The 26319-nt window shown below is 44.7% G+C and overlaps 1 protein-coding gene across 1 annotated transcript; it reads right to left on the minus strand.

Annotated features, from left to right (window-relative positions):
* Nucleotides 1-2577: 2577 nt before the first annotated feature.
* On the minus strand, nucleotides 2578-26093 carry LOC126176221 (trypsin alpha-3-like). Its single transcript, XM_049923365.1, has 2 exons — nucleotides 25689-26093; nucleotides 2578-3065 (listed from the first exon to the last, which is right to left on the minus strand). Exons 1-2 carry the CDS (start codon nucleotides 26091-26093, stop codon nucleotides 2694-2696), a joined length of 777 nt encoding a protein of 258 aa, XP_049779322.1. The 3' UTR covers nucleotides 2578-2693.
* Nucleotides 26094-26319: the final 226 nt, after the last annotated feature.

Raw genomic sequence — 26319 nt, forward strand, 5'->3', positions numbered from 1 at the left:
AGATGTACTAGCGTAGGAGGCCTCTCTGCTTCGTCTAGGATAATTCGAGGGCTGTGCAGCATTGGGATAGGAACTTTCAACACACTGTACAGGTTTACAGTCAACTGTTCAATTACGGGTTTGGCTTTCAAAGCGATATTTCACAAAAACCCCGTACTCACCTTGTGGTAACCATTCTCTAGGAGGGGGGAGTCGAATGAATGGACGGGTTCGGCCTTCAAGGATATATATTTCACAAAAACCCCATACTCACCTTGTGGACCCATTTTCCAGGAGGTGGGAGTTTAATGAATGGAATGGCCCGCACTATCTGCCAACAAGAACCTGACTGAGCGGCTGAAACTTCGAGTATGTCGTCCTGAAGCAATGAGTATAACTCAAGAGGATTACCGTCGAAGAGTGAGACAGATCTGGGCATTAAAGTAGGTCTTGATCACCTTGTGTACAGTGTAGATCCAACCATGTTTCAATGGACGGTATTGAGCAACACTGAACTGAATATCTTACCAGAAATCAGATTCTGAAGTCACAAATTGCCTCCTTTTTTTTTGTATTTCGCAGTAAAGCTACTTCTTTAGTTTCGTAAGATTTACTCTTTCATTCCTTGCCCCACCTGCATCTAATCTCAGACAAGTTAACGTTGTGCTTGAAAGGTGCTCTGCTGAGGTGCTGTTTCCATTTTATACATTTCCATTTTTCCCACTTTCGTGCATAAAATGGAGACAATCCTGTAGAACACCCAAAACACACGATTAATCACTCACGCCGAGGAAAGCTGAAAGATTCCATGTACCTTCGGAGTTATACGCAGATGAAATGAAATGTCTTTTGAGCAGTCTGTGTAATACATTTTGGAACGACAGAACTCTAAATGTTATTTTATGGATTACATTTGTAAGGCAAAAGAATTGTTTTGTATCAAATATGAAATGTATAGACTAGCACGTCCACAAATGTCAATAAGTACTTTCTGTGATAATAAAGGAAGGTGCAACCATCACATTTTTCTACGCCCAGTAAGGAGATGCCTCACTGTTTCGTATCGTCTCTTGCTCTTTAGCTTTCGCTTTGTAAGCATCTATATAGATTGCTCTTACGAACCACAAATGCGCTTACGTTTATAGAGTAACACCTTCCACATTTATTTCTTTAACAACCTGAGCGTATCACTTTATATTCTCTTGTAATTAAGCAGCTTTGTTTGTAGCTATTTGTGAAAGAAATGCAAAACTACTGAATTTCACAATATATATAAATGACCTAGTAGATAGTGTCGGAAGTTCCATTCGGCTTTTCGCGGATGATGCTGTAGTATAAAGAGAAATTGCAGCATTAGAAAACTGCAGCGAAATGCAGGAAGATGTGCAACGGATAGGCACCTGGTGCAGGGATTGGCAACTGACCCTTAAAATAGACAAATGTAATGTATTGCGAATATATAGAAAGAAGGATCCTTTATTGTATGATTATACGGTAGCGGAACAAACACTGGTAGCAGTTACTTCTGTAAAATATCTGGGAGTATGCGTACAGAACGATTTGAAGTGGAGTGATCATACACAATTAATTGTTGGTAAGGTGGGTGCCAGGTTGACATTCATTGGGAGAGTCCTTAGAAAATGTAGTCCATCAACAAAGGAGGTTGCTTACAAAACACTCGTTCGACCTATATTTGAGTACTGCTCATCGGTGTGCGATCCGTACCAGGTCGGGTTGACAGAGGAGATAGAGAAGATCCAAAGAAGAGCGGAGCGTTTCGTCACAGGGTTATTTGGTAAGGGTTATAGCGTTACGGAGATGTTTAGCAAACTCAAGTAGCAGACTCTGCAAGAGAGGCGCTCTGCATCGCGGTGTAGCTTGCTGTCCAGGTTTCGAGAGTGTGCGTTTCTGGATGAGGTATCGAATATATTGCTTCCCCCTACTTATACCTCCCGAAGAGATCACGAATGTAAAATTAGAGAGATTCGAGCGCGCACGGAGGCTTTCGGGCAGTCGTTCTTCCCGCGACTGGAACAGGAAAGTGACGTAATGACAGTGGCACGTGAAGTACCCTCCGCCACACACCGTTGGGTTGCTTGCGGAGTATAAATGTAGATGTAGATGTAGACATGGAACCCGTCCGCCTCTGACATGATCGAAATACTGATTAACAAATTATCAGATCTTTTTTTGTGCATCAATGAATCTGCAGTCTCTCAGAAGCGAAGTCCGACCTTCAATTAACCTTGCAACTTAACGCGACTGACCGATCGCATTATGCACTCGCCTTTTCAGAATGACATTGGGTCACGTCTGTAACTTGCGTTTCTTTCCAACACCAATCTGCAGTAATAGAAAGTCACAACAGGAACTAACAAGTACTACTCGGCTGATTTCAATTAACATTACTGAGTTGATGTTCTGCTGGGAAGTGGTGGGTGATTACGACTATATTCTTTACATTCTCTACCTTCCTTCCACATTCGGAAGCAGGCAAGGTAGGGGTTACAACTCAAAACCTAATAGCGACATTGATATGTAGGTGTGATGTGGAGACAGGTTTTACTAACAGTTTTATTTATTTCTTTATGCCAGAAAATTAATCCCTGGGGCATCCACAATAATGCAATCTCAGAGAAGTTTCACAAGCCTTCATTGCTATCTCATACCCTGAGAACGTCAAGTGCCCTAGCGGCAGGGTCGAGTGTAACTCACTACACGCCCGTTGTTTCGCTGATCCAGGAGCGCAGGGCAGCGACGTTGGCGTAGACGCCCGGGTAATCGGCCAGAGCGCATTCGTGGCCCCAGGAAACGACGCCGTACTGCGTGGATCCCTCCACCAGGGGTCCGCCGCTGTCTCCAGAGCACGCGTCCCTGCCGCCCTCTGGATCGCCGGCGCAGATCATGCGTTCCGTGATGTCGAGACCGAGGTTTGCGTAACTGGCGGCGCACGAGGCTCTGTCCACGATGGAAGTCGTGACGGCCTGCAGGTGTTCGGCGACCGGCCCGTCGTACCAGAGCGCGCCCCAGCCTGTGGCGGTCACCAGCGTGCCGGCTGCCGGCTCCGACGTCGCTAGGCTCACAGGCTGCCAACATACAGGAAGTAAACATTCTGACTCAGATATCTGTGTTTAAGACCGATTACCTTCGTGTTCCCAGTGGATTTTATCTGAACGATCGGAATATACATAAACGAGGGGGGAATCAAATGAAGAAACTTAAAAACATGATAAACAGAACGAATTTTCACTCCGGAGCGGATTGCGCGATGATTTGAAACCTACTTGCAGATTAAAACTATGTGGCGGACGGAGACTCGAACCTGGGACCTTCAAGGGACTCGAACCTAGGACCTTCGCCTTTTTTTACCAGGCCGGCTCCTGCCCCAGTTGTTCATGCACAAAAAAGATCTTCGATCTGAAAATAATTCTAAACTACAAAGCTATTAGGAATACTCCGATCATTTGCACTTTCATAGATTTCAAGAAGCCGTACGATTCTGTTGACCGATAACGCTTGTTCAACATTTTAGAAGAACGGAGACTCGACCACGTAACACTACGACTAATCAAACAGACATTGGCTGGCACAGCATCGAAAATTAAATTCATGGGTGACATCTCTGATCCCTTCGTGATCAAAATTGTAGTACCCCAAGGTGTACTGTTGTTCAACCTATTGCTGGACAGAGTAATGACGTAATGGGAAAAAGAACTGAAAATCCAAGGACACTAGAAACCAACACGACTAGGAAAATCCCAGGACAAAGAAATTGCAAACATAACTTTCACAGAAGAACCTGGCCATATTCTCGGATAACGAAGATACAGCAACTAAACAAACAGAAATATTAAAGAATTTGCAGAAGTAGTTGGTCTCCAAATCTCCTTCCGGAAGTCTGAATTCTATGCTCAAAATTAAACACACAAAAATTAGGCACAAAATACGACAAGATAAACAGAGTTACACATTTCAAATATTTAGGTCAACTTCTCGAACCAACAGGAGGCAAAAAGGTCTCACGGAAGACTCGACTGCAAAAAATGAAGAGAGCTTACAGCAGAACACTACACATATAATGAGGAAAGCATGTCCATACAAACAAAGGTCAGATACTACAACACAGTAAACAAGCCTGAAATACTGCATGCAAGTGGGACTCTAACACTCCATACGAAAAGTCACATGGGTAGGCTAATGAAGGAAGAACGCATAATCATGAGAAATTCTCGGCCCAAAGCTGACAGAAAAGGCATACAGATTACACAGTGGGGAAAACACAGAGAAGATGTCAAACCAAGTAGCAGATATCAGAAAAAGAAGGTTAAAGTTCAACCGGCACATCAGAAGCCTACCACCAACAAGACTCACCAAGAGAATTCTGACATACGTACGAGTGGTCTAGTGAACAGTGCCTTGGATCACACAAGTCAAACTTGACCGATAAAGAGCACAAATCGATCCAACAGAAACTGAAGACAGAAATCTTTACAAGAAAAGATGTACAAGTGGAAGGTTAAATCAGAGAATGAAGTCCCAAAGAAACCAGGGACAAAGTGGACTGAAGATAGAAAGAGAAAAAAAATGGCTCTGAGCAGTATGGGACTTAACTTCTGAGGTCATCAGTCCCCTAGAACTTAGAACTATTTAAATCTAACTAACCTAAGGACAGCACTCACATCCATGCCCGAGGCAGGATTCGAACCTGCGACGGTAGCGGTCGCGCAGCTCCAGATTGTAGCGCCTAGTACCGCTCGGCCAATCCGGCCGGCATAGAAAGAGACTCCACAGAGAAAAACTGAGAAAATCGTGAAAGATCAGAAAGAATTCTTAAATGAGGCAGAATGTTATACGTGATCGTAAAGGGCCTTGACACATATAATAATAATAATAATAATAATAATAGAATATACACGTGTATATATTTGTAGATGATGTATTTATTATTTTTGCAGAACATTTTATTCTCTTCACTCAGAACTGTTTCCTTAAATTGCTAACCGTGATGACGACAGCGCATCGGTCTGGGACGCATCGTGTTCATAGAAGCTCCAGTATTCCATGAAATTAACCGAAAACTTCAGTAGGTGCAGAATCCGAACAATGAAGTCCACGCAAGTGTGGAATGCGGAATCACAAACTACATTCTTCATCGTCCAAGCACGATTTACGACTCGCTGTCATAGCTTTACTTCTGCCAGTAGCTCATCTCCGACCATGCAAACTTCCCAGAAGTTCTTGCGCATAGCTTGCAGGACTAGCGCCCCTGGAAGAAAGGATATGAGAGAACATGACTTAATAACAGCCTGAGGGATTGTTTCCAGAATAAATTTTCACTCTGTAGTGGAGTGTATCTGATTTGAAACTTCTTGGCAGATAAAAACTTTGTGCCGTAACTATACTCGAACCTGGGACCTTTGCCTTTCGTGGGCACGTGCTCTACCTACGGAACCATCCAAGCTGCCAATTTTCCTCAGAGCCTTACTTCCAACGGTGCGTCATCTCCTACCTTATAAACTTCATGGAAGTTCACCTTCATTCCTTACAGGCCTACAGCTTATGTCCTCTTTCCCAGTAGTACTAGTCCCGCAAGGTATGCAGCAGAATATCTGTGAAGTTCGGTAGGTATGAGATGAGATACTGGCGGCTCTAAAGCTGTGAGGGTGGGTCAGGAGTCGCCCTCGGGTACCTCAGTCGGTAGAGCACTTGTCTGCAACACGCAAAGGTTCAAGTCATGGTCCGGCAAACGTAATAAACATTTGATTTCCCGCCATATCTTTCAATTAACTGCCGTACAGTTACCAGTGCTTTATTGAACGCCAAACGTGTGATAGCATACCGCGGAGAAGCGAAATTCTGTCACAATGCCAGTTTACAATTGCTGCACTGCTTGCGACTTGTTCCAGTAAGAACAGGCTTTCTCCGTTTTTTGAGCAGTGAGGTACGAATCCATCGGCGAATGATAGTCCAATATGGTGAGGCATGTTTTTCACTGCAGCAAGCCTAATCGTGGAGTATGAAGGTCAGAAACTGTATGACGGGTGGCAGACGGTCCCCGCTGTGACACAACAATTTACTAGAGCATCTGAAGCCATTGTGATGGAAATGCCCTTAAACATGGCTGACGTCACATTTTCATGAACTGCTTACTTTTTCCAAATGTCTGCAAGAGTCGTGTTACGACATATCAATCCAGAACTGGAAGGGCGATGCATTGATGTCCACAATGAACTTCTGCGGTGCTTAGAAGGGGAAGGTGATGTTGACAGTCATTACAGGGATGAAAGATGAGTCCACTACCACTGACCCTAAACCGAGAGAGCTAGCAAGTAATGGCCCCACTCTTCATCTCCAAAACCCAAAAAATTCAGGATGCAACAATTTGCTAACTCTCTTCAGGAATCAACGAGCCATTACTTTTGAATGCCACACGCCTAGGAGAATCTTCATCACCACTGTATCATAATGCGATTTGCTGAAAAATCATCTTCGACCTGCAATCAGATCGAATTGTTGTGGATGTCTGAATTCAGGTATCATTTTGCAGCATGACAATACTCTACCTCATACTGCCCGTACAACAGTTGCAATCATTACAGATCTTCACTTTGATACTCTTCCTCATTCACCATACTCGCCAGACCATGTCCTAAATGATTAACACGTGTTTGGACCTCTCAAACAGGCTTATGGGAGGAAAGAAATTTCGCGCCGATGAAGAGCGCAACAGGCAGTCCACGAGTGGTTGCGCACACCACTACAGGAATTTCTTTCCTGAGGAATCCGTGTATTTCCTGTGCACTGGAGGAAGTGTGTTGAACATGTAGAGGCCATCCACCCCAGGCCTCTGTACCAGTAGTGAAGTAGCAAGTTTCTGGGACACCCTTTATATCAAATTTATATGTTAATTAATTAAATTGGTCAATTAAACCACCATTCTCCTTCCCCATCCCTTCTCCTTAACCTTTTGCTCTGCTAAGTGGTTCTTCACTCATCCTCATCCCATTGGTCCCTTATCCTATTGTTCTGCTAAGTTCGCCTTCCCTCTCCCCTCTCAGCCTTAACCTATTATTATACTAATTGATTCATGACACCTTTGAGTTGACTTGTGATCCCCTGGGAATAACCCATCCTTCTGAGGAAACCCCTCACCACTCAACTTCCCCTTTCTCCTCCCCCACCCCTCTGGGGAAAAGAACACTTTTTGTTAAAGCCTCTCCCCAGTTCAGTTCCGAGCCCCTTCTCCCCATCCAAGGAAATTCCCCAAATCTCCCCTCCCCAACGCCAGTTTCCCCCTCCCTTGCCTATCTAGAAATTGGCGAGAAAAAGACTCAGTCCGCACTGGACTGCTGGAAAGAAAGGATCTCACAAAACTAAATTCAAATCAGTGTCAACTGACAATACTACACTACTGGCCATTAAAATTGCTACACTACGAAGATGACATGCTACAGACGCGAAATTTAACCGACAGGAAGAAGATGCTGTGATATGCAAATGAGTAGCTTTTCAGTGCATTCACACAAGGTTGGCGCCGGTAGCGTAACCTACAATGTGCTGACATGAGGAAAGTTTCCAACCGATTTCTCATACACAAACAGCAGTTGACCTGTGTTGCCTGATGAAACGTTGTAGTGATGCCTCGTGTAAGGAGGAGAAATGCATATCATCTCGTTTCCGACTTTGATAAAGGTTGGATTGTAGCCTATCGCGATTGCGGTTCATCGTATCGCGACATTGTTGCTCACAATGGTCGAGATCCAATGACTGTTAGCAGAATATGGAATCGGTGGGTTCAGGAGGTTAATACGGAACGCCGTGCTGGATCCCAACGGCCTCGTATCACTAGCAGTCGAGATGACAGGCATCTTATCCGCATGGCTGTAATGGACCGTGCAGCCACGTCTCGATCCCTGAGTCAACAGATGGGGACGTTTGCAAGACAACAACCATTTGCACGAACAGTTCGACGACGTTTGCAGCAGCATGGATTATCAGCTCGGAGACCATGGCTGCGGTTACCCTTGACGCTGCATCACAGATAGGAGCGCCTGCGATGGTGTACTCAACGACGAACCTGGGTGCACGAATGACAAAACGTCATTTTTTCGGATGAATCCAGGTTCTGTTTACAGCATCATGATAGTCGCATCCATGTTTGGTGACATCACGGTGAACGCACATTGGAAGCGTGTATTCGTCATCACCATACTGGCGTATCACCCGGCGTGATGGTAGGGTGCCATTGGTTACACGTCTCGGTCACCTCTTGTTCGCATTGACGGCACTTTGAACAGTGGACGTTACATTTCAGATGTGTTATGACCCGTGGCTCTACCCTTCATTCGATCCCTGCGAAACCCTACATTTCAGCAGGATAATGCACGACCGCATGTTGCAGGTCATGTACGGGCCTTTCTGGATACAGAAAACGTTCGACTGCTGCCCTGGCCAGCACATTCTCCACATCTCTCACCAATTGAAAACGTCTGGTCAATGGTGGTCGAACAACTGGCTCCTCACAATACGCCAGTCACTATTCTTGATGAACTGTGGTATCGTGTTGAAGCTGCATGGGCAGCTGTCTTTCTACACGCCATCCAAGCTCAGTTTGACTCAATGCCCAGGCGTATCAAGGCCGTTATTACGGCCAGAGGTGGTTGTTCTGAGTACTGATTTCTCAGGATCTATGCACCCAAATTGCGTGAAAATGTAATCACACGTCAGTTCTAGTATAATATATTTGTCTAATGAATACCCGTTTATCATCTGCATTTCTTCTTGGTGTAGCAATTTTAATGGCCAATGGTGTATATTGTTCAACTCAGTCTGTGTGTTCTTTACTTAAACAGTTTGCAGAAAGCAGGGCTTCCCCCCCGCCCCACTCTCCTCTCCCACTTGGGTACATCTACATTTACATCTACACCAATACTCCACAATCCACCTTAAGGCGCATGGCAGAGGGTACGCTGTACCACTGCCAGTCATTTCCTTTCCAGTTCAACTCGCAAACAGACTGAAGGAAAAACGTCTACCTACACACCTCTGTTTGAACCCTAATTTCTCGTATCTTATCTTCATGGTCCCTACGCGAAATGTATGTTGGCGGTGGTAGAATCCTTCTGCACTCAGTTTCTAATGTCGATTCTCTAAATTTTCTCAATAGAGCTCCTCGAAAAGAACGTCACCTCCTCTTAAGGGATTCCAATTTGAGTTCCTGAGGCATCTCCATAACACTTGTATGTTTTTCAGACCTACCAGTAACAAATCTAGCTGTGCGCCTGTGAATTGCTTCAGTGTCTCTCTTTAATCCGACCTAATATGGATCTCAAACACTCGAGCAGTTTTCAATAATAGGTATCACTAGTGTCCTATTTGCGGCCTCCTTTACAGGTGATCCACAAGTATCTAGAATTCTCCTAATAAACTTAAGGCAAACATTCGCCTTTCCTATCACAATCCTTACAAGCTCATTCTATTCAATATCGCTTTGCAATGTTACATCCAGATATTTAAATGACAGGACTGTGTCTAGCAGGACACTATTAATACCGTATCCTAAAATTACAAATTCTTTTTTCCTACTCATACGCATTAACTTACATTTTTCTCCGTTTAGAGCTAGCTGTCATTCGTCACACCAACTATAAATTTTGTCTAAGGGATCTTATCCTCCTACAGTCACTCAACATACACACCTTAGATATATCACAGCATCATCAGCAACAAAAACAGATTGTTGCAAACCCTGTGTGTGAAATCGTTTATGTATACAGAGAATCACAACCACCCTATTACACTTCCTTAGGGCACTCCTGATGATACCCTTGTCCCTGATGAATATTCGCCAGCGAGGAAAACAATCTGACTTCTGTAACTAAAGAAGTCTTCTAACCACTCACATATCTGTGAACCTATTCCACTTACTCGTACCTTCTTTAACAGTCTACAATGCGGCACCGAGTCAAATGCTTTTCGGAAACTATAAATATGGCATCTGCATGTTGCCCTTCACCCACAATTCTCAGTATATCATTTGAGAAAAGGGCAAGCTGAGTTATGTACGAGAGATGCGTTCTAAAACAATGCTGATTCGTGGATAAAAGCTTCTCAGTCTCAAGAAAATTTATTATATGCGAATTGAGAATATGATGAAGAATTCTGAAGCAAACCAATATTAGGAAGCTCGGTCTGTAATTTTGCAGGTCCATTCTTTTGCCCTTCTTATACACAGAAGCCTATGACGTTCTTTTCCAGTCGCCTGGGACACTGCGGTGGGTGAGAGATTCACGATAAATGCAAGCAAGTAAGGGGCCAATGCCACCGAGTACTCTTTGAGAAACTGAATTGGGATTCCATCCGGACCTGGTCACTTGTTTGTTTTTAATTCCTTTGGGTGTTTCTCTATGCCAGGGATGCTTATTACTATGTCGTCCATATGGGACTCTGTTTGATGGTCAAACGACAGTATGTTGGTATGGTTCTACCTTGTGAACAATTTCTTGAACGTGAAATTTGCTGTCTTCAACTACTACTCCAGATTCTTCAACAAGTGACTGGACGAAGGTCTTAGCACCTACTCAGCGATTTTACATTGGACCAGAATTTTCTTGGGCTCTCTGCTAGCTCTTTTCACGATGCATGACGTTAGTAGTACTTGTATGCTTAATACATTGATATTTTCAGAGATGCACGAATCTCTAGTAGCCCCAACAGGTATACTGCGTGCACATTGGCTTTCTTTCCAGCTCTGAACGCTGTCTGCCTAAGGGACTCCATAATACACCTTCACATTGGAGCTCCCAGCAACTAGTAAACCTCTCCTCCCATGTGGTAGTGGGACCCTGCTGAAAGAGCGGACACCTGTACACCCACAGGGTGAATGGGTGAGGCCGGACAACCGGTCTCCACAATGCCCCTCCACCTCGAGTGACACAAACGTCTCACTACCCATCGTTAACTCTGCTGTGAGGACAGATGCACTGTCAGGTGTACTAGGAGAAGCCTCAGTACCAGAGCCCATAGACGAAAGAAGCGACACTTGAGGTGTCCCATGCAACACACCAAATACTCCACCACCCCTACACCCCAATGCAGTGGCCTGAAGGTGACTGCCCATAGCCAAAAGTGCATTCAGCTCTTCACATCTGCACCCCCACCACCCACTTTCTATGATGTAATAGCCGGCCGCGGTGGTCTCGCTGTTCTAGGCGCGCAGTCCGGAACCGCGCGACTGCTGCGGTCGCAGGTTCGAATCCTGCCTCGGGCATGGATGTGTGTGGTGTCCTTAGGTTAGTTAGGTTTAAGTAGTTCTAAGTTCTAGGGGACTGATGACCACAGCTGTTAAGTCCCATAGTGCTCAGAGCCATTTGAACCTTTTTGATGTAATAACCGTAAGCTCCAAGGAATGGAATGAAGTGTGTTACATTAGCCGCTGTTTTGAGTTTCCCACATATATGTCTGCCAGCCGGGCACTGGGTGCACTATCATCAATATCTGCAGGCTAGGCACTGGTGGCGTGAGGTCGAGCACTGAGTGTCAACAGGTCTGTTCACTGCAGGCGACTAATGGCTAACGACGCATTCCGAGACTGTAAGTCCCAGCACACACCGCTAACATCGCTATGCGTTGGCATACGTGTAGTGCCCATCCTCCATACTGACTGTGAGATGGCAGAGAAACTGCTGTTAGGGGCCACATAACCCGCTACCGCTGGGAGCCACACACACTGATACAGGTCCAATTTTTTGCTTGCCAAGCCACCCAAGAGTCACCCAACTGTTCTCGTGGCCCGCAAACAAAGCATCAGGTCACAGAAACCCTTTGACTGGGAAATTTCAGTCTTGCTTCCAGTCTGTCTGTCTGTCTGTCTGACTGTCTGTCTGTCTCTCTTTCTCTCAAGTGTGAACACCTGCATGAATCAACATGCCCAACCACACTGAGTGAGGTTTCCATCCCTCATCAGAATATTGTATTCCTACTGGCTAATGCTGTAGACAAAGGAGGAGCTGGCACAACTGCGATATCAAAAAAGGTGGGAAATAGACCATATGCCCTACTCTATCAAATCAATTTCTGACTATTTACAGGGTACAAGGAAGGGAAAAAAGCTCTTGAAGCTGTAAGTCACATAGGCTGCTTAAACTCTCCACCACATTACGATACTTCTTCTTTGTAATAACACATATTTTTCAGACATATACATTTTGCAAATCAATTAATCAAATTTCTGCCACATGTAGATCTGATGCCTTGTATGCACCGAGTTTGAGAACGCAAGCACCCTCCTCCATGCGCTGTAAAGCCCAACTCCACCACAACTGTTCCACCTTACGTTAAACATATCTGGTGAAAACAACTTTCCAATCGGACTCGATCTCCCGACTGCAGGAATGCCCGGCGCGGACTAGAGACCCGCAAGTACATCAGCCATGCTGGCAGTTGGGCGCCCATTTCCTGGTATCCACACCCCAGTTGTACCAGATGCTTAGAATCTGGAGAGACTGTCACCATGACCACCGTCAACCGATCAATTTACATGGGGGAAATAATAATCGAGTGCAAACACCTCCAATATTGAATCTTCACACACATCCGTTTCTGTCGCCACTTAGCATAATGGTTAGTTCGCTATTCGGCCACCCAGAAGGTGCCACAAGCGCCGCCACCAATTTTGTTCCCACGGTTGAGGACAAGAGCTGACAGTTTGGAGTATTCCTTGTATCTGTTGGTTGCACAAGATTAAACCACGACTTCCAGTCGACCAAAGCCTCGTGGCCACTTCTACAGCTGGCTGTGGCGCACTGCGAGACAAAGCAGGTGCGACTTGGACATACAGCTGTAACTGCAACTGCACCCCTGACATAGAGGCCCCAGTTTAAAAATCCACTTTACCCAATCCGAAATGGGTATGTTTTTGTCCATACATCTTGAATTTCTCACGTGAAATGTAGATTCACCCTTTTTATACGAGTTATTTTCGAAGTCGGAAGAAATCAGAGCATACCTATGTTATCACATTGCTAAAGTATCGTTACTTTTTGTGAAAATTTTGTACAACAGTATGGCATACGCTATATTTCCTCTAAATATTCTCTCATCAGGCAAAAAAAATCTGTTCTTATCAACTTAATAACTGTTACGTCCTGCATCACAGGACTAGAATATTAAACCTGTTATTTACTCATGACGGAGTGCTAATAGCACAGGAAGTCTCCTCACTTTCGAACTCTCCTAACGTTGACAAATCTTAAAGTAGCAGCATAGAGGAGTTGTAAATGGTTCAAATGGATCTGAGCACTATGGGACTTAACTTCTAAGGTCATCAGTCCCCTAGAACTTAGAACTACTTAAACCTAACTAACCTAAGGACATCACACACACCCATGCCCGAGGCAGCATTCGAACCTGCGACCGTAACGGCCGCGCGGTTCCAGACTGTAGCGCCTTTAACCGCTTGGCCACCACGGCCGGCGGAGTTGTAAATATTAGGTTAATGTTATGTATCACTTTATAAATTCGGTAATACTGCTGATTTCATTATGATCGGCACCTCTTCCTGTGTAGGTGGGAGACTGATATTTCATTAAAAGGTTTCGCTGCAGCTCAAAAACGCATGATTACCATTCCACGTCGCGAATCATATCCATGGTACTCTCGCACTCCATTTCAGCCGTCCAGCAGCGCGTCATTGACATCAAATTGACTGACTAATTAATTAAATTGATCATTATAGCCTCTTTGCATGGTGAGTAATATTTTTCATGTAGTTTGATTACGCTGCAGACACTTCCGTGATGTCTGTGAGGGCTTCCCAACAGGGTAGGTAGTCGCTTCCTCCGATACTAAAATGGGTGGCAATCGTCGTCAAATACCTAAAGATATCTAATGCTAATTATGTCCTGTGTGTTGGTTGCTTTGTCATGCTGATGGAAGTACACTGAAGAGCCAGGATACATCGTCACCTGTTCATATCTTGTTTGCTCACCCTTGGATCGAAATACATCACTGATTCGGCATATCAGGTATCCGACAGTTTGTTGGTAGGTTTGTGGAGGAATGTGGTATTAGATGTCTAAACAAAGATCATGCAATTCGTTTAAATAATGGGCTGCTCATTTGTGTATGCATTGGTGGCACCGGATAGCGACCCAGATGGATTCCATAGGATTTACTTCAGGCGAATTTGGTGGCTGAGGCATCAGCGTGAGTTCATTACAATGTCCTCACACCACTATAGCATTGTTCTGGCTCCGAGAAACGGACAATTATACTGCTAGGGATAACATTGCCATCGGGGAAGACATCAAGCGTTCAGGGATTCTAGCGTTAAAAGGTTTTTTTTTGTTTTTTTTCACATTTAACCAAATATAACATTGATGATGATAATTTATGGCAATGTTTGCCGACAAGATAAAGAATGCAACCTTTAACACTAGATTGCATACTCACGGCAGTTCTCCTTGGCCGTTTTCTGGTACGACTTGGAAAGAGAGAAAAATTAATGAATGATCACCGATGCGTCGGTTCTCGATTGTGTTCAGGAGACGTACGGATTGATTGCGCGAAAATAGTTTCTCAAATGACCTCTTAACCCGGATTGCTTTCACGCAATCAGACTCTTCAATGAAATTACCTAAGGGACCTATTTGAATAATAATAATAAAAAATTGGAAATAAATGCAAAACAGTGAAATTTTGTAAAAAAAGTTGTCAGATCGGAAATTGAACACATTAATGGTCTCCTAAACACAATCGAGACACCGCGATAAAGAGCGAACCTGTAACAAAGTTCATTTAAACATAAACATTATTTGTGGTTAATTTAAAGAAAAGAATAAGCATAGATTTTCTGTACAGTGGAGCATCAATACATTCTCAAAGAACGAAGGCGTTAAACTATAAACATTAACAAATTTACAATGAATACAAAACTTACATTTTTAAGTTTTTCTCATACATGGAGCAGTCCAACAATCGTTGCTTTTGTATGTGTGATATTTTGTAAAAATTAAATGTCCTGGCGTGCGCGTAAGTATTTTTTATCGTCACATGGTTTACAAAACCGTTTTTTTTCTTGGTGATAACGTGGTTTTTCGCACTAAATGAAATATAACTTGTAGCGGTGCTACACAACACGTCTTAACAAGTCGGCGACCAAACATCAAAGGTAATGAAGTACATGTTAACATATCGGCGACCGGAAGTACAACTAACTATAAAGACTCTAGAATTTTCCTAACAAATGATAAATTGTTCTTTCTTCTGTTTCGCAGCTTCTTGCTATCAAGCGCTGCGGCAATGATTTTAAATATCTGCGCCCAGCGAGTCAGTGTTTAAAAGTACCTTTTAAACGCTGGCCGCGCGTCTTGGTATAGGCGCACGTTATAAACAGATTTCGTTTCTTTACTCTCGCGTTGTCATGCTTAGTATCATTACAAACTACAGCTCGATGGCTGTCCTTTTCTCATATGCAAAATGTCTGAAATCCAATAATATCACAGGATGCAGGTGGTTCGCAGCTGTCAGTTGTCTTTGATTACCACCACAGGTCACATCCACGTGCAGGAGAATGTCTCCCATAGCATAATACTGCTGTCAGCGGCCTGTGTCCATGGCGCACGGCACTTTCCGCAAAGCCGTTCATCTCGATGACGGCGTTTGTGGAGATGACCATCTACCTAGTGTAGCAAAATTGTGATTCACTCGAAGAGCCAACACATTTCAATTGAGTGACGGTCGAATCCCGATTATCCTGAGCCCACTATAACCGTAATTGACGATGTCGCTGGGTCAACATGTGAACACGTAGGGGTGGTCTGCTGCAGAGCTCCAAGTTTAACGATGTAACTTGAACGGCGGCTCTGAAACACTTGTGCTTGCACCAGCATTGTGCTCTTTCGGCAGAGATGCCACAGATCACCAACCACCTGCATTACTGAGCAGTCAATCCTCTGAACCTCGTATTCTGTGAAGAGTCGTGGACGTCTAACCATTTAGCGCCTAGTGGTTGTCTTACTGTCCTTTCTTCCTCTTTCCACAGATGCTCATGACAGCAGAATGCGAACATTCCACCAGCTTCGCCATTTACAGGATACTCGTTCACATGCTCTGCGTGGTAGTAATCTACCCTTTATCAAAGTCGCTTATATCAATGAATTTCCCCATTTGCATTGCATATTTTTGCTTGGGTGATTACCTGTCTGTGTCTGCTCCACTTGTATATGTCTGTTAAAAATTCACGTGCTGGCAATGCCACCAAGCCACATCCAGCATCACGGTGGGCAGTGGTCATAATGCTTTGGCCTATAACGAATCCTGCTGCACCCTGACGGTGAATGGAGCAGCAGCATGTTTCACTCTCTTCTCCACCCCCGCTACACCTCCTCCGCCGTCTCCTCCACCGCAGCCAGGCTGCATGCGAACAGCTGTCACCACTGCCACTAGATTGCGAACCTCCGCCTGCACATTGGTGCTGTACTACTCTCAGCTGACAAGCCACCACTCACCACGCCCGACAGATGTTAATGACTCCAGACTCGCAAAAGTTGTCCTATATTTATCAGAAGGACTGGGCACTTAAGTGGCACTGGGGTAAATATCAAGATTTTGAACAATACGCTTCCCCTCCTCCCACATGCAAACCGGAACTTTCTGAGACGTGTTTCCGAAACAAGCCAGAAAGGCTGACCCAATAACAATAGCAAAATAACTGTCTGCTGACCACCCCATCCCAAACGCGTATGAGACTAACGACCTGGGTTTTCCTCAGAATAAGCCCTGTAGAAGAATTCCTACTGGCTCCTGCAAAATTAGTGGGTGGATACTTCGAGAACTCAAATGGGAACACCCAGAGGGTAGGCGATGTTCTTTACAAGGAACACTACTGAGAAAATTTAGAGAACTGACATTTGAAACTGAGTGCAGAAGTCTACTGCCGCCACATTTCACATAAGGACCACGAACATAAGATACGAGAAATTAACATTCATACAGAGGCATAGAGGCATAGAGATTGACTTTTTTCCCTCGCTCTGTTTGTAAGTGGAACAGGAAAGGAAAAGTCTTGTAATGGTACAAAAACACTTCGCCACAAATCGTGCAATGGCTTGCGAGGTATGCATGTAAAGATACTGGTTACACATGCCTAATATCATGTACAGCCCCCGCGAGCACACAGAAGTGCAGCAACAGGACGTAGCGTGGACTCCGATTAATGTCTGAAGTAGTGCTGGAGGGAAATGACACCATGAATCCTGCAGGGTTGTCCATAAATCCATAAGCGTATGAGGGGATGGAGATGTCTTCCGAACAGCACGTTGCAAGGCCTCACAGATTTGCTCAATAATGTTGATGTCTGGGGTGTTTAGTGCCCATCGGAAGTGTTTAAACTCAGAAGGGTGTTCCTGGAGATACCCTGTAGCAATTCTGGACGTGTGGGGTATCGCACTGTCCTGTTGGAATTTCCCAAGTCCGTCGGAATGCACAATGGACATGAATGGATTCAGGTCATCAAACACGATGCTTACATACGTGTCACCTATCAGAGTCGTATCTAGACGTACCAGGGGTCCCATATCACTCCAACTGCACACCCCCCACACCATTACCGAGCCTCCACCAGCTTGAACAATCCCCTGCTGACATGCAGGGTCCATGAATCCATGAAGTTGTCTCGATACCAGTGCACGTCCATCCGTTCGATATGATTTGAAACGAGTCTCGTGCGACCAGACGATATGTTTCCAGTCATCAACAATCCAATGTCGGTACTGACGGGCCCAGGCTAGGAGTAAAGCTTTTTGTCGTGCAGTCGTCATGGTACACGATAGGGCCTTTGGCTCCAAAGCCCATATCGATGATGTTTCGTTGAATGGTTCGCATGCTCACACTTGTTGATGCCCAGCATTGAAATCTGCAGCAATTTGCGGAAGGGTTGCACTTCGGACACGTTGAACGATTCCCTTGAGTCATCGTTGGTCCCGTTCTTGCAGAATCTTTTTCCAGCCGAAGCGACGTCTGAGATCTGATATTCACGGCACACTCGTGATATGGTCGTACGGGAACATCCTCACTTCATCGCTATCTCGGAGATGCTGTGTCCCATCGCTCGGACGCCGACTATAACACCACGTTCAAACTCACTTAAATCTTGATTACCTGTCATTGTAGCAGCAGTAACCGATCTAACAATTGTGCTACACACTTGTTGTCTTATATAGGCGTTGCCGACCGCAACACCGTATTCTGCCTCTTTACATATCTCTGTATTTGAATACGTATGCCTATACCAGTTGCTTTGGCGCTTCAGTGTAGATGTAGATGTAAATTTAATCTACCCATTGAGACGTCAGTCCATCGATTTATAGACACAAAAACTCATAGAAGAATGTTGTCTCTTTATTTATCTAGAAAACAAAAGAAATAACCTCAGTTACTGACTGTTTCTCGGTAAAAATCTTCGTATTAGCCCCCATTTTTCTCATTGCAGTCAGTTCGGAAGACGTATGTGAGAGGTCGTAATGTGTTTTCCCATAAAACTTAGAAGAAGCGATGTAGAGCTCAACTCTCAACTGCCCTTTCGTCACAGTATCTGTTACATGCCATATTATCAAACCAAATGGCTCTGAGCAGTATGGGACTTAACTTCTGAGGTCATCAGTCCCCTAGAACTTAGAACTATTTAAACCTAACTAACCTAAGGACATCACACACATCCATGCCCGAGGCAGGATTCGAACCTGCGACCGTAGCGGTCGCGCGGTTACAGACTGTAGCGCCTAGAACCGCTCGGCCACTACGGCCGGCGCCATATTATCACGAATCTCGAAATCCCTTTACGTTCCGACAGCAGTTAGAGGGCTGTCTAGCCCTTCACCCGTCACTGACTTGGTATAGACCTATCACAACGAGAAATGTAGCACACTATCGTATGGTTGACGTTAAAAATTGCTGTTCTGACGGGGCAGATTTCTGGAACATCGCATTAGCTGCCAGTTCTTAACAGTTCTTTTTCCTATAGCTTATATTTGTTTTCTTAACATTTCAAACATCTATTCACCACCTCATCGGAAATCCACTTTCCTCGCAGCGATTGTGTCACAGACTTTCCCCACTTCTGTCAGAATGTGATAAGGATATCCTTGATAATGCTCGTATGTTGGAAAAAACTGTAAGAAAATATAACTCTTAGATCTTTCAGTGTAGCAGTACAGGGGTCGATGTAAGCCAGAAATAGCATCCTTTGTCAAGTAGTTGGAGTGTAGAATGTAGAAAAAGTGATAACTCTATATGTCATTTTAGCAGCTGAACTGTTAAACTCCACCTCATCTAAAATGTGGTAGCAGGAAAGCAGCTAAAGCCCTGCGATCAAAACATAAAGGCTGGAAATGGCTGACGTTAAAAATTATTATTCTGATGAAGCAGCTGTTTAGAATACCGCAGGAGCTTCCAGTTCTTACAGTTCTTTTTCTATAGCTTCTGATTATTTGCTCCGAATTTCAAACATGTAGTCACCATCTGATCGGTAATCTGCCTTCTTGATAGTGTCAGTACCGCAGGCTCTTCCCCCTTCTGTAGGAATTTGACAGGAAGGTCCCTCCGCTAAAAAAGGACTAGGTTTCAGAGCTATGATTTATAACTGTGGGAATGGACTCTTCAAGTTTGATCCTGTCTGAATGCTAGCGACATGGAAGTAAATTTCAAAAATCAAAAAAATGGTTCAAATGGCTCTGAGCACTATGGGACTCAACTGCTGAGGTCATTAGTCCCCTAGAACTTAGAACTAGTTAAACCTAACTAACCTAAGGACATCGCAAACATCCATGCCCGAAGCAGCGCCTTTAACCGCACGGCCACTTCGGCCGGCTTCAAAAATCAGTATGGGATGTATACGAGGCAAGACTATAGTTTCATTGGACAATTTGTTAATTAGGAAAGTAAGTACCCTACATAGCATTATTGTACTTAAATTCCCTGACAGTCGTTTGGGACCTATGTAACATGCATCTGATTCCAATGCAGCGTAGTATTGTAACACGGAAAATGCAGATTAAGATACCTTCTGCACCATCCAAAATGTTTGCCGTTTAATAACCGCTGATAACGTGCTCTCTTGCGCTGTAGTTTTGATTCTGAAGCTGTAAGCTGTGATACAGGAACTATATTTAATACGAAACCGTTGTGTTAGTGTATTTATTTTTTACTGTATATAATCAATCGTAATTATAATGAAAATATTGTAAATTTCTGGGTAAAAGCCAAGAGAACTTTATTGAATCGTATCGATAGCAACGAGGAAATGGTACTAGCTGTGCCGTTGTTTATCTCTGTCACGTTACGAGCAGAGAGGAAGTAGAGCAGCTTGAGTCATGAAAGAGGGCGGAAGTATTAGTTGCGCGTTCCCGCCGCCATGGAGTGCAGCCATGCTCGTGCCAATGTAGACGCGCTTCATTTGTTAACCCGCGAATATTGAGAGCATGGTAGGAGTGGACAGGCGGAGGAAGCTACTACCCATAACTATCCGTAGCTCTGCGGACGACTCGGGGTTCTCATCGAACAGCAGCAGCAACAACGGCACCTCAGCATTGTCGTCGGCTACATTCTTCCTGCCGGCCGCGGTGGTATCGTGGTTCTAGGCGCGCAGTCCGGAACCGCGCGACTGCTACGGTCGCAGGTTCGAATCCTGCCTCGGGCATGGATGTGTGTGATGTCCTTAGGTTAGTTAGGTTTAAGTAGTTCTAAGTTCTAGGGGACTGATGACCACAGCTGTTAAGTCCCATAGTGCTCAGAGCCATTTTAACCATTTACATTCTTCCTGGTCCGCACAGCTACAACAACGTAAGTCTGTTAAGTACAAAATTATAAACTCACGTTGGCAGTGCCCAGCAACATTTCTTTCAGAAAGTATGAATAACTCGAATAATAACTTGCAATAGTTAGAACTTGTAGGGCACCTGTGTTGTCATTGTCCTCAGACATTATTTTCCTTCCCATACAATCACCGAGTGTCATAAGAATATGAAAAGTAACTATTTACGCTGGCCGGGGTGACCGAGCGGTTCTAGGCGCTGCAGTTTGGAACCGCGCGACTGCTACGGTCGCAGGTTCGAATCCTGCCTCGGGCATGGATGTGTGTGATGTCCTTAGGTTAGTTAGGTTTAAGTAGTTCTAAGTTCTAGGGGACTGATGACCTTAGAAGTTAAGTCCCATTGTGCTGAGAGCCATTTGAACCATTTTTAGTAACTACTTACTGCCAGTTACAGTGTTTACTAGAGACCAGTTTCTGCCTAGATTTTCTTCCACATCAACTGTTCATTCTTGTATTGCATAGCAAAGGCTACTTGAAGTAACGTATAATTTCACTGGCAAAACTAATTACTAGGGATACATCACAAATTAAGAGTGCGCAGTTTCATTTCTTCTGTATTTAGCTTAGCGAGTGACTTCTGCTGGCTTGGTATGTATTTTATTGTTGTTATTTTAAAAGTGAAACCAACTGCTCATTTGCGTAAAGTAAATTCAGTTCAATCTTTCAATAATAAAAAGTAAATTGCTTGCCTTTTTCTAAGTTTTTCGTCGCGTTACTCTGAGGTTACTAAAAGTTATTTCTTTACATAACGAAGTTTAAGTTAAGCCAGTCATTTATTTAACCAGTAATTTCATTTAACGCTACTTTCAAAATTTTGTACTTCAGAGGAAGCAACTGCAAACTCAGTGCTTTCCGATTCATTTATTTTCTCGTGAACTGTTGTGCTGCGCAATAGTGTGACGACCTTCTGTTGCCACGCCAGTGATTAATTGCTGAAATATCTTTGCCATTACCTTCCTCAAGATTCTGGAGATTCTTTGCCCTAGCGGGCTGGCGACCGTTTATTATCCCTTTTTAGCTAATCAGTGTTTTCCTTGTGTTATCAGTGATTTTTGTAGTATGAAATGGAAATGAGCGTACGGCATTGTGGGCCGGGAGTCCCCCATTCGGGGAAGTTCGGCCGCCGAGGGCAAGTACTTATTGCATTCGACGCCACATTGGGCGGCTTGCGCGTCGGAGATGGGGATGAAATGATGATGAGGACAACACAACACCCAGTCCCTGTGCGGAGAAAATCTCCTGCCCCAGCCGGGAATCGAACCCGGGCCCCTTGGCGATTTTTGTAGTAAATAATGCGTGAGTGAGCTGAAGTAGAATGTAAATGTCTGGTTTGGATTCGTTTGGTGGAATCTTAAGGGAAGCAATCAAGCACTAAGAACTGACAAGTCGGTGAGCTAAAGCAGAAGAATTTTTCAGGCTCAGATTCATTTGCATGGATTTTTAAGGGGGACGAGATACACCCAACTAGATGTGAGGTTGTAGGAGACGAGTGGCCGCAAATCCCTTCCGTATGTCCCCCAGAGACTGTTGCACTAAAATTCGGTTCGAGATAAGAGGTACTAAGGTGACTGGTGTTGCCGGAGGAGACATTGAGATTGATTTGGTCTCGCTTGTACCTGGTGAACTAGATAGTTGGCTAAGCGTGTAAGTACTGGGTTCGCTTCTAAATAAGTAACTAGCACTACGCATATGTGTGTTACCCATGTGGATTTACTCTGCGCTAGATGGAATAGTGTCATTTTCGGTCCACTATAAAACAGAAAAGGAGGGTAAAAATATGAGCAAAGCTGTGATTAAGTCCTGAATCTCCCCTACTTTTGCAGTAGCTCTGACTTATGCATAGAGGTGAGGCTGTTGCACCGTTGTACGTAAACGATTCAATGGATAGAGTATTGGAAGCTCTGTGATACTATTAGTTTCGTGTTATGGAAGTGTGGTCCGTTTGAAAAAGTGATGTATTCCTCATGAAACTCTATAGTATCAACGAAGGCTCTGACAACATAACACTGCTGTATGTCTAGCTCAGTAATCACAGCGCTGCACAGGAAAACGAGAAACGGGATTAGGACACGTACAGTGGGATAATTATAGACAATCATTTGATATAGATAATTCTAGGTGTTATGCTTCTGAATTTCTTTGTGTAGTTCACGTATACTCCACATGGTTGGGACTTTCCTCCTGGACGTTAGCGTGGTATTTTTCTCATGTGATAGTTCCATACCTAAACAGTGACACGTGGAGGACTAGACAGGCTTCTTACTAATGGAAATTTGCTGTCAGAACGTGATGAGATTTACAGAAAAAAATAGTAGATATCTGTGACTTGATGGGAGAGATCCCTTACTTGTCGAAATCAGGTAGATTCAACTGCTATATATCGAAGACTGGAAGATTCGTGACAATATGGCAACTAAGAGATACTGTGATGAAAGGGCAGTTGAGAGCTGAGCTCTATACCGCTCCTTGTAAGTGTTATGGGCAAACATTTTACAACCTCTCACATACATCTTGCCAACTGACTGCAATGAGAAAATTAGGGGCTCATACGAAGATACATTACTGAGAGACAACCAGTAGCAGGGATTCTGTCTTTTGATTTCTCGGTAAATAAGAGACAACATTCTTCTGTGAGTTTTGTGTGCCTATAAATGGATGGACTGATAGCTTAATAGGTAGACTAAATTTACATCTACATCTACACAGATGAGCCAAAACATTATGACCGCCTGTTAATAGCTTGTCTGTCCATCCTTGGAACAAAATACATCACTGATTCTACGTATCAGGGAGCCGACAGTTTGTTGGTAGTTTGTGGAGGTATGTTGTATTAGATGTCTACGCATAGGTCATGCAATTCGCATAATAACGAGCCGCTGATTTGCGTGTGCGATGATGGCGCCAGTTAGCGACACAAATGGGTTCCATGGGATTTACATCAGGCGAATTTGCAGCCCAGACATCAACGTAAGTTCTCTACAAAACTCCTAAAACCACTGCAGCACGGTTGTGGCTTCGAGACACGGACAGTTATACTGTTGGAAGATAACATCAGCCATAGGGGAAGACATCAAGCATGAAGAGACGCAGGTGGTTCGCAGCTGTCAGGGTGTCTTCGATTACTAACGCAGTTCCATGTATGTGCATGAGAATGTCTCCCACAGCATAAGAGTGCTCCCACTAGCCTGCGTCCCTGAGCGCTGCACGTTTCGAGCCGCCGTTTAGCTCGATGGCGGCGTTTGTGGAGATGTGATTCACTAGAAGGGCCGACACGTTTCCATTGATCGACGACCGAATGCCGATAGTCCTGTGCCCACTGCAGTCGTAATTGTCGATGTCGTTGGTCAACATGTGAACACATAGGAGTGGTCTTCTGCGGAGCTCCAAGTTCAATGATGTACGATGAACGATGTGCCCCGAAACACTTGTGCGTGCACCAGCATTGTGGTTCAAATGGCTCTGAGCACTATGGGGCTCAATTTCTGAGGTCATCAGTCCCCTAGAACTTAGAACTAGTTGAACCTAACTAACCTAAGGACATCACACACATAGATGCCCGAGGCAGGATTCGAACCTGCGACCGTAGCGGTCTCGCGGTTCCAGACTGCAGCGCCTAGAACCGAACGCCCAGCATTGTGCTCTTTTGGCATGGATACCATAGGTCACCATCTATCCTACGTTACAGACCAGACAAGCCTCCAAACCCCATGTTTGTGAAGAGTCGCTGAATATTGTCAGCAAGAAAGCTGCAAAAATCTAGGAAATATTCCTTTCTGACTGAAACTATTGATTCCAAAACAGTATTTTGAGACACGTGACATGATGAAACATATTTTATTAAAGTGTTAAAAAGACGAGTGAATGGAATACTGATAGCGGAAATCAGTGATACTTAGCGCTTAACATGAAGACCAATGTGTGAAGAGATATGATAACGTGTGTGGTCATGTTACTGATGGCAATGCAGATAATAGATTAAGTGATCTGATGTCAAGATAGATGGCAAAAGCACGGTTCTTACAAACAAAATATTTAAACCCAGAACGAATTTTCAGTCTGCAGCGAAGTTTGTGCTGATTTGAAACATCCTAACATATTAAAATTAATCGCGCGACCGCCACGGTCGCGCGGTGGAACAGATTGCGACGGCGTCTGAGATGACGTCGGTGTGATGGTTCTGTCCGCCATGGTCGCCACAACTATACGTTTCCTCGATTTACTCTTGATTAACCCAATCGCTGGTTCCCAAGCCTTGCTAAGATTATAGCCACAGTCACGGTTTATGAGGTCGTCATTGGTGCGAATTTCGATGGCCTCTCTAACAACGCTGTCCCAGTATCTCGACGTCTGTACCAGAATCCTCGTGCGTTCATACTACACAGCGTGATTTTCCGACAATCTGTTCCACCGCACGAACGTGGCGCGGGGCGCGGACGGCGGAAGGAGTGCGCCGCGGGCGGAGGGTATTTAAATCGGCCGCCGCCGCGACCGCACCCAGTTCCCCCTGAGCAGCCATAGCGTACGGATCTCCGTACCGGCACGTTCACAGGAGCTCTGTCCGTCAGTTCACCTGATGATGGCGACATGTATGATCGCCGAAATATTGTGCCCGTTGGACACTGTAGACCGGCAGTACACCCGTGGATATTTTGATTATGAAATACACCGGGAGAAACTCAAGAATCATATTAAAATTGTTTGCCAGATGTGGACTCAAACCTGGGACCTTTGATTTCCCTGGGTAGTGCTGTGTATTTAAAGCAGGAATGCAGCTGAGCGCTGACGAAGAACTGCATTTTACGTTTATTATCTCTTACTGCACACGAGGGAAACATGTTACCTGGATTCTGTCGTTAAACGGAATTTCGGCCAAGATGTCGAGAACACCGATGTCGTAGTCCACCGTGTCTTCGCTGTAGCTGGAGTGGTAGATCACTGTGTAGGCGTCAAACACGCTGCCGCCGGTGCCGCGCGTTGTGGTGCCGACCCGAGCTCCGTACGAGGTGCTGCTGCCGGTGAGGCAGTGCGCCGCCGTCAGCACCCATCTGACGCTGAGGATGGAGCCGCCGCAGACGTCCGAGCCGCCGTACACCACAGCGGCCGTCCACGGGTACTGGGTGATGTCCACCGCCTCGCCGCCCACTATACGGCCGGCGGGGTCGGCTCTCACTCTTCGCGACTTCCAGGAAGGCGCAGCGCTGCAGACGGCAGCCAGCAGGCACAGGGCGAGTGTCGGCTTCATCATCTCTCGTTCCAGCTCTGCTCACCTCCGGTTGTCAGTCGTTTTTTTATACCCACCTGTTTAATCAGTTATCGAGATCAGTACAGTGGCACCGCAAACAAAATACTTCAGATTGCCAGTATACAGCTTTGGCCTTTAAAATTCACTGTGTCATCACAAATTGCTAATTGCTGCACGGATAAAAACACTTGTTTCTCCTTTTACTTCAGTTTTCCTGTATTTTTGATAT

The sequence above is a fragment of the Schistocerca cancellata genome, chromosome 3, assembly GCF_023864275.1.
Source record: "Schistocerca cancellata isolate TAMUIC-IGC-003103 chromosome 3, iqSchCanc2.1, whole genome shotgun sequence".
Classification (NCBI taxonomy): Eukaryota; Metazoa; Arthropoda; class Insecta; order Orthoptera; family Acrididae; genus Schistocerca; species Schistocerca cancellata.